At 39.6% G+C, this 13760-nt stretch overlaps 1 protein-coding gene across 2 annotated transcripts in view; it reads right to left on the bottom strand.

Annotated features, from left to right (window-relative positions):
* LOC117937802 (sodium/hydrogen exchanger 9-like) overlaps nt 1-13760 on the bottom strand; it is a 58967-nt gene that overhangs the window by 3703 nt on the left and 41504 nt on the right. For both annotated transcript variants that reach the window (XM_034862016.1, XM_034862017.1), the window contains 2 exons: nt 5247-5292; nt 3429-3484 (listed from right to left, as the gene is read on the bottom strand). In XM_034862016.1, the coding sequence (XP_034717907.1) occupies nt 3429-3484; nt 5247-5292 (102 nt within the window). The remainder of the gene's footprint in view (nt 1-3428; nt 3485-5246; nt 5293-13760) is intronic.

Below are 13760 nucleotides of genomic sequence, written 5' to 3'. Positions count from 1 at the left end.
AACTGTCCCTACTCTGTTAAGCGGCTTTGAGCTCGGGAAAAGCGCTATACAAATTCAATTTATTATTATTATTATTAAAACAAAAACAGCAGTTGCCAGCCCTGAAACCACAGTCTGCTAACCACTTCAGGAAGAAAGATCAAAAAGGCTTTGATGTCAGTCAAAATCACTGCTTAAAGGAGAATTCTGGTCGATTCCAACATGTAGCTCTGTTTGTTTTTAAATTTGGAGTGCTGTCAGTAGAGGGAAAAACTAAACCAATCAGTGCTGCCTGTACCGTGTTATCCTCCTGCTAGAGGTAGCACCCAACAGGCTTAAACAGGGCAAGTTTTAAACATGTTTTTAGCCACCTAATGTGTTAAAAATTTCCTTTAAAGTGCCTACCCATGTGCAGTGATTCCTTCAGAGTGAATACAGTGAATCTGACTACTGTAGATTTAAAAGAGATGCATGAAAGTTAGTTAGTTCCTGTGTTAATACTGCAAGGAGTGCTTCAGGAACGTCTATAAACTACAACATCAAAAAGAGATACAAACATATTTTAAAAAATAAGCATATGCTTATTTTTTTAAAGTAAGTGCTGTGGTCCAACTACCGGCGGACAGAGGTAAAATTGAGGTAAGTTTGGAGACACTACCTTATTTGAACATTAAATTGATAGCTGACGTATTTTTGTTTTTTCTCTTTTCTGTGTTGTAGTTTGTAGATGGTTCCTAAGCACTAACTGCCGTCTGGATAACACGGTGTAGGAAACGATTGGTTTCATTTTTCTCTCTAGTGACAGCACTCCAAATTTACAAAGAACAGAGCTACGTGTGGGAATCGACAGGACTTCTCCTTTAAGAGTAAAGTGTTGGTCCTAATGATCCTTATAGCCAGGCTGACAGAGAACCGAATAAGGAAGCAGCAGTATGCCTTTAGGATAAGACACCGGCAAGCCAAGTTGAGGCTCAATTACCTGGCAGCGGGATCCGGGCTGGGGCTCCTCTAACCTGGTCCACATCAAAGCATCTAGACTCTATTTTCCCATTTTCTTTTTTCATCAATAGGGGACATTGGCCAGAACTGGGTTTTTTATCCTGCTCACAGCTTCTCTCATCCCCTATCCCTCGCATTTAAGCGGCAGGGGATGAGAGAAGACATTTACATGCAAATAAAAATAAAATAAAAACAGTACACACAATCTGTCAAATGGACAAATCAACCACCCCATGGAGACGTTTAACTTAAGCCAAAAGATGTGGGTATGTAGTTAGTTGGTGTGGTTACACAGCATGCAATGTTTTGTTGCAACCAATGAGCTGGTCAATAAAAAGGATTAGGCATCAAGACCCGGTTACAACTTGGCATTTTTTCAAAATTCATAATTTTTCTGCTAGAATGGTTTGGAAAATTTGGTTTTGAATTGGGTCATTGTTTCAAAATTTAACATGTACAAGTTTTGGTTGTGTGTCTTTATTTAATGGCAAAGACGACCGGTAAAACTGTAAATCCCCATTGGATCAAAATAAAATGTTTCTTTTACTCATGGAATAAGCATGTGACCCGATTCAACTCCACCTCTCAAGACTCTGATACGAAAGGAAGTTAATATAACAATGCCCAACCCTATCAAAACGTGTCATAGATTAAATGTTTGAAGTGTCATATTATGGTTGTGCACATTTATCAACTTTGTCTGTCTCAGTAGACACAAGAGAGCTAGCCAAGCTCTGCTCAAAAGGTCAAAAATCAGACATCTTTATACATTTTGTTTTTTATGGATTAAACACACAATATATGACATGGTAATCGTGAGCTTTGGAGGGGGTGGGAAGTTGATTTTGCTCCGTAGTACAAATGCTGCCTAGCTGTTTTCACAGTCTTTATGCTAACCTATGGTAACCAGCTGTTGGCTGGGTCCTCATACTTTACCTTAAAACTCCTAGCACTATGTGAATAAGGACATTTTTTTAAATGTCAAGAAAAATCTGCTTCTCATGTCCAACAAAATATGCTTACTGTAAGGGTATATTTCTGCCATGAGTGAGTGAGTTTCTTTATTTCTTTTAGGCGGTAATTCTGGATTTGGTTCTGAAAAAAGTTGCGTTTGAATGAATTTTCTCAGAAGCTGAAAGACTTAACAACAAACAATGAAATGTAAAAAAAAAAAAAAGGCATCAGGAAGGACATTAAGTCATATCCAGTGGTGTGCTTTGTGGGGATTTCACAACTGATTTAACCACCTTCCACTTTTGGCATTTTGTGGTTTAACAGCCTGAACAAATGGGTTTGATGAGGAACTTTGTCAATAATCCAACAAGCACTGGAAATCAATTGGTTCTTACCAAGACACTAAAACTTAGATTTAGAAGTGTTAGATTATTTATCTTGTTTAAAGAGGGAACTTCTTATTTTAAGTGTTCAACTTTACACTACAATCTTAAATCAAGCAAGCTTGTCAAGTGAAATTTTCTAGCTGCATGGACAGATAATTTCACTTGTTTAGAGTACCTTTTCCCTCAGATTTTAGTGTTTTTATCTTGTTTTTAGACACCCTTTTTTGCAGTGGCATAATGCAACCCATTAGTCTTTTTAGTGTTAATAGTTTAACAACACTGTCCGATCACATGTGGCCTAACAGTTATTCAATTTTAATTCACTTCTTGAAAAAATATATTTATTTTTAAATATTAGCACACTTATGCATTAAATGAATAAACCTACTCTAAATTAATGCATTTGCAGCCCTGCATTTCATTGTTTTGCAGTGGAGATAGAGACCATAAAGTAAAATGATGTGCTACTTACCAATCACCAGGGTGGTCATGAAGCCATTAAGCGGTAAAATTGAGATTAGCTTAAACCTAATGAAATCATCATGACCAAGTCCACTGCAGAAGCAGTAAGTTTTCTTACTGGGGAATTCTCTGGTTACAGGAATCCAGTTCACCACGTAGTCAACGGCAAGTAAATTGAAGCAATAGTTTTGGGAAATAAACTTTCTTGCCGAGACTTAGGTGAAAAGATTGATGTTACTTTCATGTCTGTATGGTAAACAGGCTGCAGCTAGCAGCTTAGCCAAGCATACAGACTGGTAACAGGGGAAACTTTCCAAAGCTAACAAAATCAGATTGTGGCGGTTTTACCCCCTGTAAACTGATTTTGTATGGTGATTCCTTTATGTTGGAAAATGGGAAAAAACTGTTTACCAAAACGTCAAAATAACCCCTTTGATATGCATACATGGACCCACAACCCACCTGAAGCAGTGCATGAACTTTCTGTTTGTTCTGCCATCACAGTAGATGAGGGTCTTTCTTTCTATGTCCTGAAATAAAGCACTCTGCCATGTTCCCATGTACTCACTGTGTAATACTACTCCATAGACCATTGTGACTGCAAGCAGATGTGAGAGTGCTTTAGAGAAGAAAGTAGTAAAAGGATACTTGTAGTCCAGATGGTGCCACAGGCCACGTGTTGTGTCTGGCCTCCCTGTAGCAACCTGTACACCATGAGAGGATCACTGTTATTCATTGACACACAAAGACCCTCAGGGGTGTCTATATTCGCTGCCTGATTGAAATGCTGAAAACCTGCACCCCTGGATGGTCAGCAGGGTCATATCCAATGAACTTAGCTTTTACAGGTGGGACCTCAAGCACTGTGCTTATATTGGAAAATCTTGTTTTAAAAAACGGCAAAGCCCTTAGAGATCCCCACTTCCTACAGTAAGAACAAGCCCCCAGCAGTCTGTGTGTGAACTCTGGACAAGGTTACATTTAACAATTTTCATAAGAAAGAGCCCTGGGGCTTGGCCTCACCTCTCCACTGAAATCCTCCTCCAGCCTTACCGGCCGCGCTGCCTATTCTGTCTGCCCCTCTGGCCTCATAATGCCAGGGAGCTGCCCAGACCATGCCCCAGTTACAGCGTGCAGATAAGAGTCAGGTCAAATAAGAACATGAAAGAGATGGGATGGAAGCAGCCATGGTAAGGTGGTGGTGGGGGGAGCGTGTAGGTGGGTGGACGTGTGTGCAAAAAAAATAAATAATAATAATAATAAAAGGATGTGCTACAGAGGGTAAATTTAGCAGGAAGAAAAGACTGCATTCCCTCCTCTTGAACCTCTTCTTTACTTTGATGTAACGCGGTGTCAAAATAAACAGATTAAAGGGTGAAGCACATTATGTGTTGGTGGAAGAGGATGGCAGGATATGCTGTAAATCCTTGCTATGTATGTGTAAAAATGCTGCATGTTGTTATCCTTGTAATGTACAGTGTGCAAAAAAAAAGGTCTAGCAATACCCTCTAGCAGGAGTACAGATTCAGTAAATGTGACGCAGTACAGTGCTGCAGCACTTTAATGGTAATTAAAAATAGCTCTTAACCAAATGAAATTTCATTGTCTTTGAATTGTATCGCTCCTCTCCTCTCACTTTGTTCAGTTTCCTCCAGTGGGGAGAGCTGTAGTGTTGGCAAGGAAGCAAAAAGCACATAAGATGTAAGTTATTTTAAGTATTATGAATGAGTGAATAATAGACACTGCAGGGCATCCACCTGCTAAAGTCATCTGGAAAGAAAGTGAAGCTGCATAGTTTATTTTTAATTCTACAGATATTTATTTACAATAAAGATAATTACATTAGTGATTACATTAGTCATTTATAAGCCTTGTGAGAGGTTTCCTACTGGCATCTGTTATTTCTGTCTCCATATTTTGGAAATTAGATCCTCATTTTTAAAGTTTAATGTATACTGGCGGAGACTTTTCATTAAAAATATATCCCTGAATACCTAAACAGAATCTAAAAACTATAGGTAGACCATTAGGACTAATGTTTGCAATAGTTGAAGTGTTATAAACAACAAACACTATTGTCTGCAATACATAAATATAAAGTAGCACTATTGCTCAATATTCTAAATGGAATTGCAATATATTGAGCAATAGTTAAAGTCCAGCTAAACGGAGGAAGCACACAACATACAGTCAGAGCAAACCTTAGCATCTTGGGTATAAGACCTTTTGTAAGACTGAAATAAGACGAATGCAAGACAGATTGCTGCTTTGCAGCTTGGTCTACACAAAAGCAATCTCTTATATTCTCCTTTAAAAAATATAAATACTTGTTATATTGTTGACCAAAGATTTACTGGACATCATATTTTTATTGCACTTCAATTAAAATACACTTCAATGCCAGAAAGAAGAATGACTGTGGATATAAACAGAGCAGACTGAATAGTGACAATAAGGTGTTTTTACCTCATGAGAAAGGTCTTCTGGACTTTCATCGGCATCCACCCCCAGTCTGTAGAAAATGAAAATAAAAAGAAGATTTTAGTCTTAATTACAGTTGAAACTGTACCTTTTTTAAAGTCAGTTTAGCACTGCATGCGACTTAGAATGAAAGTGAAAGTCAGCGTGTGACCCGGCTCAGTTTGAACCATAGACAGTGAAGGAAATAGACACCGCATCACCTTAGACTTTGACAGAGAGCAGTGAAGTCAATTAGAAGCAATTTTCTGGTTACGTAAATGTGACGTGAGCAAATTGTCTGAAAAGTTGTAAGTCTTCCGGTAGCTATGCCAAGAGAAATCTCAATCATTCTGAATCTTGCAGAGACGGACAGCGTAGGTATATGTAAGTAAATAACATTGGCAGAGCTAATTATTGCTGACTAAAATGCTAGTTAACATTAGTAGTTAAACTTAAACAGTTAACGTGAATCAAAACTGCCTGTGCAACAGAAAGTCGCCTTGTTAGAACACAATTGTTACCCTTTTTTTTCTCCAAAAAACGACCGGCATGGAGCCAGAACATGAGATAGGCTAATAGAGCTTTTATACATTGTCGTGTTTCTTTAGAAATAAACAATGGACAAATCGAGTTTTTAAGCGCTTCAGATGTAAAGGTATTCGCTGTCAAAGTGACGCCAAAATGAATTTCAGTCAAAGGAATGCTAATGGCAGGTGATGGCTTGTTAGCCAAAGAGTCTCCCTATAGGAGGTACGCTTTCCAGATGCTCGCCTACCCCCTTGGTTTGAACATGACCTTTCAAACAGTTTCATCAAAATCAGCCTCATCTTCCCCATCACACCAAGAAAATGTCAGCTGGGTAAACCTTTGATAAATGACAAACTGTGTTGCAATTATGTTTGATTTTCTGCGTGCCTGCCATTATTACCCTGTCGAGGTGAGAACCCTACTTAGCTGCAGGCGTGCTCGAGCAACAGGGCTGAGAGGAGAGGCCGACTGGCTGCTTGCTCGCTCTCAATTGAAACAAAGTGACTCAGCACTCGTCAGTGACAGCCTACTGAGCTGCTTCATTGGGGAACAAGGGCACCGTCTCAGCGTGCACACGCATTCCCTGCATACGCACGCACACACACGCACACACACACACACACACACACACACACACACACACACACACACACACACACACACACACACACACACACACACACACACACACACACACACACACACACACACACACACACACACACACACACACACACACACACCATCTTTTACCCTGAATGTGAAATCAATGATGACTTTTTAGCATTTTCCTACATTATGATAACTGCATGTCATCCAAAATCCATCATTTACAGTTTTTCAGTAGCCAAAATACCTCCATTCAGTACACAGAAGGTAAATATGCTGGTTCCTACAGGTCAGCAGTTAACTCTTATAGCCTAGCATTACTGCTGCAAGGCTCAGAACATTTTGAAATAGCCTGCCACTATCACTGTGCTGTGCTGTGTATGCGCACGCGTGCGTGCGTGTGTGCGTGTTCAGTTCGAAGGCGCTGTTGCCAAAGCCTTTCACCATGAAGCTTCTGCAATAATACCCCAAAGAAGAGATTCTCATCAGAGCATTAGAGCGCTGCGACTACTTTAGGTTGTGTAGATTTTTGTCTTGGCTGCCTTCTCTCCACAATTCATCTCCAGTGTTTATCTTAACTATTTGTTTTTTTAATTCCTCCCTCTCTGATCAGTGTTCTTGTTAGTTCTCACATTTCAGTTTACTCCTATGCTTTTGAAGTCTATTACTTAATTTAATAAGTTTATTAATCCCCAGTGGGGAAATTACAATTTACACTCTGTGTACACACTTTGTTAGTAATCACACACAGGCCTGAAATACACTAATGGAGAGATGTCAGAGTGAGTGGGCTGCCAGCTGAACCAGCGCCCTGAGCGGTTGGGCGGTGCCTTGCTCAAGAGCACCTGGCAGTGCCCAGGAGGTGAAGTGGCATCTCTCCAGCCACCAATCCACACTCCGTTCTTTTTGGTCCATATGGGGACTTGAACCAGTTTCCCAACCCAACTCCCTACGGACTGAGCTACTGCCACCCTTTACTTAATTAATTTGATTTTGATCCTTTCTGGGGTCTCTCCCATCAAACCATCCATCATTAACCATTTTTGTTTTCCTTTTTCACCATCTGTCCTTGTCTCTTCCTCTATTTACAGTATTCCACCCAGCTTCTGTCTCTTCCGGTTTATTTGCGACATCTTCTTCTCTAAACCCATTATTATCTTAACCACATCCATCTTTGTATCTTTTCTTATTTTTGCCAATCTAGAATTCTTTCGATTATTGTTTTTCCAAATCCGTTCTGTCCGCTTTCAAATGTCTCATTGTCCTCCACTTTCATCCAACCTATTTCTCTTCACAACATCCATTTCAATCTGTCACATCAATTTTAGTCTCTTTATCCCCTCCTACCTCCCCCTAATTTTGTTTCTTTCTTATCTCTTTCTACTGTCTGCCTGCTATTCCCTAAATTTTCTACATGTATTCATTCCTCCTGTCAGAACAGTAGAAAAAGGCACAGAGGTTGAAATTGTGCAGAAATTGCACGGGGCTGAAGGTAAAGGAGCTGCTTGAGATCTGTGTTTATTATGCAAGGTCTTACACTGGACCAAGTTGTTTTGGTACAAAGTGTTATGGGAAAACCTCTTATATGGCACTACACATGACACTATACATTCCCAGGCGACAGGCTCTGTTATTGTACTTAGCTGATAGAAAATGGAAAGGGCAAAAATAAAGTATGAGGGAAAGAGCCAGAAAAGGAGCACAAGCTTAAGGCGTGGGGGGGAAAAAGATCAGGGAGAGGATAACAAAACAAAAAAGAATGAGTTCCAGTTTCCTGAGCATGATGGTGAGTGAGATAGTCTTCAGTGACATGAAAGTGAAAGCATGAGTTGGTGCTGCCGCGTGTCTGAGAGAGAAAGAGAGAGAGAGAGAGAGAGAGAGAGGGAGAGGGAGTTGGTGACTGTCTGAGTGAAAGATTGACTAGGAGACAGGACAAGACAGCCAGAGAGAGGCAGAGAGAAATACATAAAAGAGAATAGCAAAGTGAGACAGTCCCTCTTAAAAGAGAGGAACAAAAGGTAATAGCGAGACAGGGATGTTTGTGAGAAGGACAACTTCTGTTTTGTGTCTTTGGGAGAATATTTTACTGTCAGTCAGCCTGCTCTCACTGTATCACGATATAGATTGATGTGACCCCCTGTTCCCTGTTACCTTTAGCTTCAACACACTGACACTCAATAAAGATGAATCAAATCCAAACAAAATCTAACAACTCTGTGCCCGTTAGTTCACAAAGATACATCTGCAAACAAGTGAAAGTGGGCCGAGACAATGGGAGAGGTAATAAAACGCTATGGAGGAAAGTCTGCAAACTTTACATAAATGTGTATCTGCTGCAGGAAATAGGGTCCCAGACAATAGCTGAGTCATCGGTACTTGTGTGATGAGTAATGTGGGTCTCCCATGACCCAGCTACCTCCACTAATGGAGGTGGAATTTCCCATTCTGCAGGGAAACCACACCGATGTATAAAAACGAAAAAACAATTAGATCAACTCAGACAAGATTGGGAACATAAGTGTGGTCTTTATGTGCTGATAATATCTCCACTCTGCTGAACTACACTGTGACTAGAATATCTCTGGACATTTTCCAAGATGACAAAGCGTTCTGCACAGGGCCTTTAGCGACGACTCATCCAGGTTTTTTGGGAGCAATGCTATTAATACGAACATGTTGGACGGTTTCTGTGTTTAGTACAAAAAATGCATAACTGTCACACCCAAGATGGATGCAGAAAGCACCCCTGCTCATCCATAAACACATCCTTATAATATTTCCACTTTGCCTCAAAGAAAAGAGATACAGCAAAATATATAGGCTCGAGCAATGTGCGTGCACACATACATGTGTGCCTGTGTCTCTCTAGCATTATCATCAGAGACAGTAGTGGGCTGATAAACGTGTGTTTGCTTTGTTGCAAGCCCACTGTACACACAACCAAAACAGCTCCCAGAAACATCAACTACTCTGCACATACAGTACAGCTCATTTATAATATATCCTCTTACCTTGGAGGCAGTCTACAGGTAGTAGTTCACCGTGTTTACATGCAGGCAAAACATTTCCTCGTAAGGAAAAAATCTCCTCTGCATGTGATTAGCAGCACTAGTTAATAAACATTTGGATGAGTTCAAGTGCTCAAGTAGCATTATACTCAGCAGGCAGGGTAAATCAAGTTCCGACACTCGTCCCATCTGCTGTGCTCACTCTGTGCTATTTCGTCTACTTGCTGCTCCGAGAAAGAGAGAGAGGAGGATGAGAGAGAAATAGACAGAGGAGCAAAGAGACAAAGAGTCAGTATCTTTACTGTGAGGTTGGAAAAGAGGAAAGCTTTAAGTCAGCCTTCCAGTTTCCTGTTTACACACATGCATGCACATGAGCATTCACACACACTCACACACCCACACACAAGCAATGAGTGGTATCGCAGTCTGACAAACAGCATGAATTTAAATTGTCACATTATATATAGTGTATTGCTAGCTCATCAATGCATCAACTATGCAGAGCAATAGTTGTTGCCATAGATGGCAATAAAGGCAACATTTTTTATCAACTCAAACAGAAAACATTTCAGGGACTAAGAAGAATGTGTGCTCTGGCTCAAGTAGCTCTAGCAATCGTGTAAAAAAAAACTGCAGTCTGCAGTGACTCAGACACTGACTATAAGATTGCATTGTATTGACTGCAGTGATTAGAGTGAGTGATAAGAAAAAACAGCAGTGGAAGGACTTTATAAAAGCTTGGACTGTGCATTAACGCAAAGATATGGCCCTTATCCAAACTGTCGAGATAAATGACTGTAAAGGAACAATCTGTCATGCTTTTATGTTCTTAATGTTTTAATAATAAAAACAAGAATTTTGTTTATTTTTGTTTGACCATAACTAAAGTTATAGGCCTGCTTTGTTTACAAATGTTACTGATTTAAACAACCTATGAGAGCTTCAGTAAACATTTACAATTGTTTTCTACATTAAGTCTATATATTAAAAGAGTTGTCAATCAAATTGGGAGTCACTGCAGGTCCCGACCCATAAGATAACACTGCAGTTGTGGTACTGTATGTAGTAACAAACCACAAAAAAAGTCTCCCAAAACAAAATCCTTGAGAGGAACTCTAGATGTCGTGAGAAAGTGGAGTAAACGGCACTCACACACACAAGCACACACATCCACATTGCAGTGTGATGAGCTCTTAACTTGCACCATGTATGAAACCCTGCCTCCTCGACCACTGTAAAAGTCACCCAAAAAGCATCACTAACCCAGAATTATATGTTGTCATGCATGAGGTGTGCTGAGCCCTATATCTCTCATAATAATGACTCTGCAGCGGGTGAGGAGACAAAACAAAGAACAATCCAAAATAAGCTTCCATTCCCATCACTGCAGTGTTACAAAAGAACAATCCATATATGGCCAAGTCTCTGTGTAACTGCGATATTTAGGTCAATCTACTGGAACCTAGAGTGAGAGAGTCCCACTCTCTCTGCAACCTAAATTTTACATCACTTGAGCGGGCATAAAAATAAAATTGGCAGAGTAGTGCGTTTGTGGTTAGTGTATGTATGCTCTCACATGAATGTGTATCAGTGATAGAAGTCAAGCATCTATCTGTGCACGTTGCACTGGGCTGTGCAAAGCTTATACATAAAAACACGGTTAATTGTTAAAGAGATGAAGTATTTTGTAGGATGCCTTTATCTAACCCGACCAAACTTTCAACATTTTCTGCCATATTGCACACTGATGAATGATCACCCACTCAACAGATGCCCAATATCATGTTATCATTTCTGTTGTTTCATCTGAGGCAAAGGATAATAATGGCCAAAAATAAATTCGGCACATTATGTAATGCCAACTCAAAAATTGCTGCTAGTCATGGCCTGATGCCAACAGTTATTACATTGACATTTTCACCTATTTTGAAGTGCACTTGTGCAATTATATAACTCGTAATTTTAATATATTTAAGTCTTTCAGTAAAGTAAAAGTCATAATCCGGCAGTGTAAAAGCACTTAAAGGGATATTTTGCAAATTTTAATCCAGAACGTGTTTTTCTTTGTGTGGGCATTGTGTTTAGATGAACGGTGTTTGGTTTCCCTCCGTGGTGCCAGTACGCAGAACGCGGGGCAAAGGAGGTCTGCCGAGATTTGAGTCATCCAGCAGATCTCGCCAGACCTCTGCTGCTCTGCTCAGCTGGGAGCTCAGTGCGCTGTGGGCACGGAGTGAAGAATGAATTCAAATTTTAACCTAAAAGAGTAAAAGTTTAGTTTATCAGTTTTTTTTTCATGATCAATATTTGACAAATAGAAAGAGTGTAAGGAGTGAGCCATAAATATTTTGTCTTTTGTATTCGTTCTGAAGAATTGCCCTTTCAGTGCACCTGTGTTCAATTATTTGTGGGGTAGCAGTATGTTAAAATATAGTGTATATTATGTAAAATTAAATAAATATATATATATATATATATATATATATATATATATATATATATATATATTTTGGAATATGTATGCTTTATAAAGATCCTTTTATCTTACTCTTGGCAAGAAAGCGAATAAGCATACCTTCCAAAATGAACAACTTTTCCTTTTTTGTTGTTGGTTGATCAAGGGGGTCTCTGGTCTAAGTACTTCACTATTTTACTATAGCCAGATACTATATTTGTTTTGTATGTAAAAAAAGATCAAAACTACAGAAATCAAATAAATGTAGTAGAGGAAAAAATATAATTTCTCACTGTAGGGAGTAAGAATGAAAAGGAATCAAAGATGAATTACTTATTTTCGGCGATTTGCCACTTGTCTACCTCATTATTGTACAGTACTTCAGATAATCTAGGTACTAACTACTTCTCTGCTTTCGTCCACTGATTTGTTTTCCCGTGTATCATGCCATTACTGTATCAAGATCCAATTTGGCTAAATCTATGAGATTAAAAGATAAAAAAACAACAAGAAAAACGGCAATATACTGTAAGATATCTCTGTCGTAGTTTAAGCCTCTCTTACAAATTCTCACTGTGTCAACTGCTGGAGAGAATGACATCCCTCCATTATGAAAGCTGACAGCCATCAGTGTTTCAAACAGTGTAAGTTTAGCAGGAGGGGAGTCTTTTAGCATTTCAGCCAGCTGAATCCCTGTGGATAACCAAGGACAGTTGGGAGCAGAAGAGGCTGTGAGAGCCAAAGATATTTGCATCACACAGAATTAATTTCCCTTCTCACAATGTTCACCTGAATGTCTCAGCATGACACAGGGAAATGGCCTAATTTTAACCTAGTGGAGTAAGCGGGATCCAGAGCAAGGCAAGAATTGGCTGTATAACAGTTTCTGCAAGGATATCAGCGCGACTTTGTTTCTCTGATTACTGACAGGAATGGGAGGGGAGTTGTTACTTTTGAAAAAAAAGAGCTACAACCACCAGTCATGCAGTTTTGGTGGTGCAGATGTACTGCCCTCTAGGAATAATAACAATACTTTTGACAAATATATTTCTAGGCAGCTATTTTAACAAGTCACAAGCAGTCCCCCTGAAAATGTTCACTGTTGGCATGTAAAAAAAGCCACACAATACCAATGAATAATAGCTGTTCAAATGCTTTCTACAGTATATGGACTGCAGTAGGAGAACCAAAATACAAGCTCTACAACAGGAAAATGTAATGTAAATCCACGTTGTATTTGCCTCCATAAATGTCTAGTTTTGCCATCAACAAGAACTATTAACAATTGTGTGAAAGTGTAAGCCGTGCACAAATGTGACCAGCTATGCCAAAGTCACTCACAGGCCCTGTCAGGTCCTTTATGAAATGTTCTAACAGCTCAAGCTGTTTAATGATTGTTAATGACCATCAACGTGTTCGACTGAAAATACAATAATAGCCTGTTACATTACTGCTTGCTGGTGGGTGCATGTGCACTGCCAACTGGGAAATCATAATGAAAAGGGTTGTGGTCAGTGAAAACCACTAAAACCAAGATTGCTGATGAAGCTTTCAATAACTAGAGTTGCTCTTGCCTGCAATTCTATTCTAGTTGCCGGATTGTTCATAAGTGTGAAACACAACAAATCTCTGGCTTTATATTGCCTTCCTTCCTTCTTCCTTTTTCTCACTCTTTGCCAAAAACGCCTCAAGGCTATGAGCTCAGATGTGTCCTTTATATAACTCTGGTGAAACACTTCATGGCTAAATCTGAGGCATGTCTTGATGTTGCGTATGGCTGTCATTTTTAACAGTGCCACCTTTTAATAGTAGAGGATCAAGGGGTGGTATTTGCTGGCCTCGGCTAAAAAAAAGGAGAATCTCAGAGAAAAGACTTAGTGGTATGTGGGTTAACATGACTGACGAGGCAGTTTCAACTACAGT

The sequence above is a fragment of the Etheostoma cragini genome, chromosome 22 (assembly GCF_013103735.1).
Source record: "Etheostoma cragini isolate CJK2018 chromosome 22, CSU_Ecrag_1.0, whole genome shotgun sequence".
NCBI classification, from domain to species: Eukaryota; Metazoa; Chordata; class Actinopteri; order Perciformes; family Percidae; genus Etheostoma; species Etheostoma cragini.
This window is presented reverse-complemented; position numbering and strand designations above follow the sequence as displayed.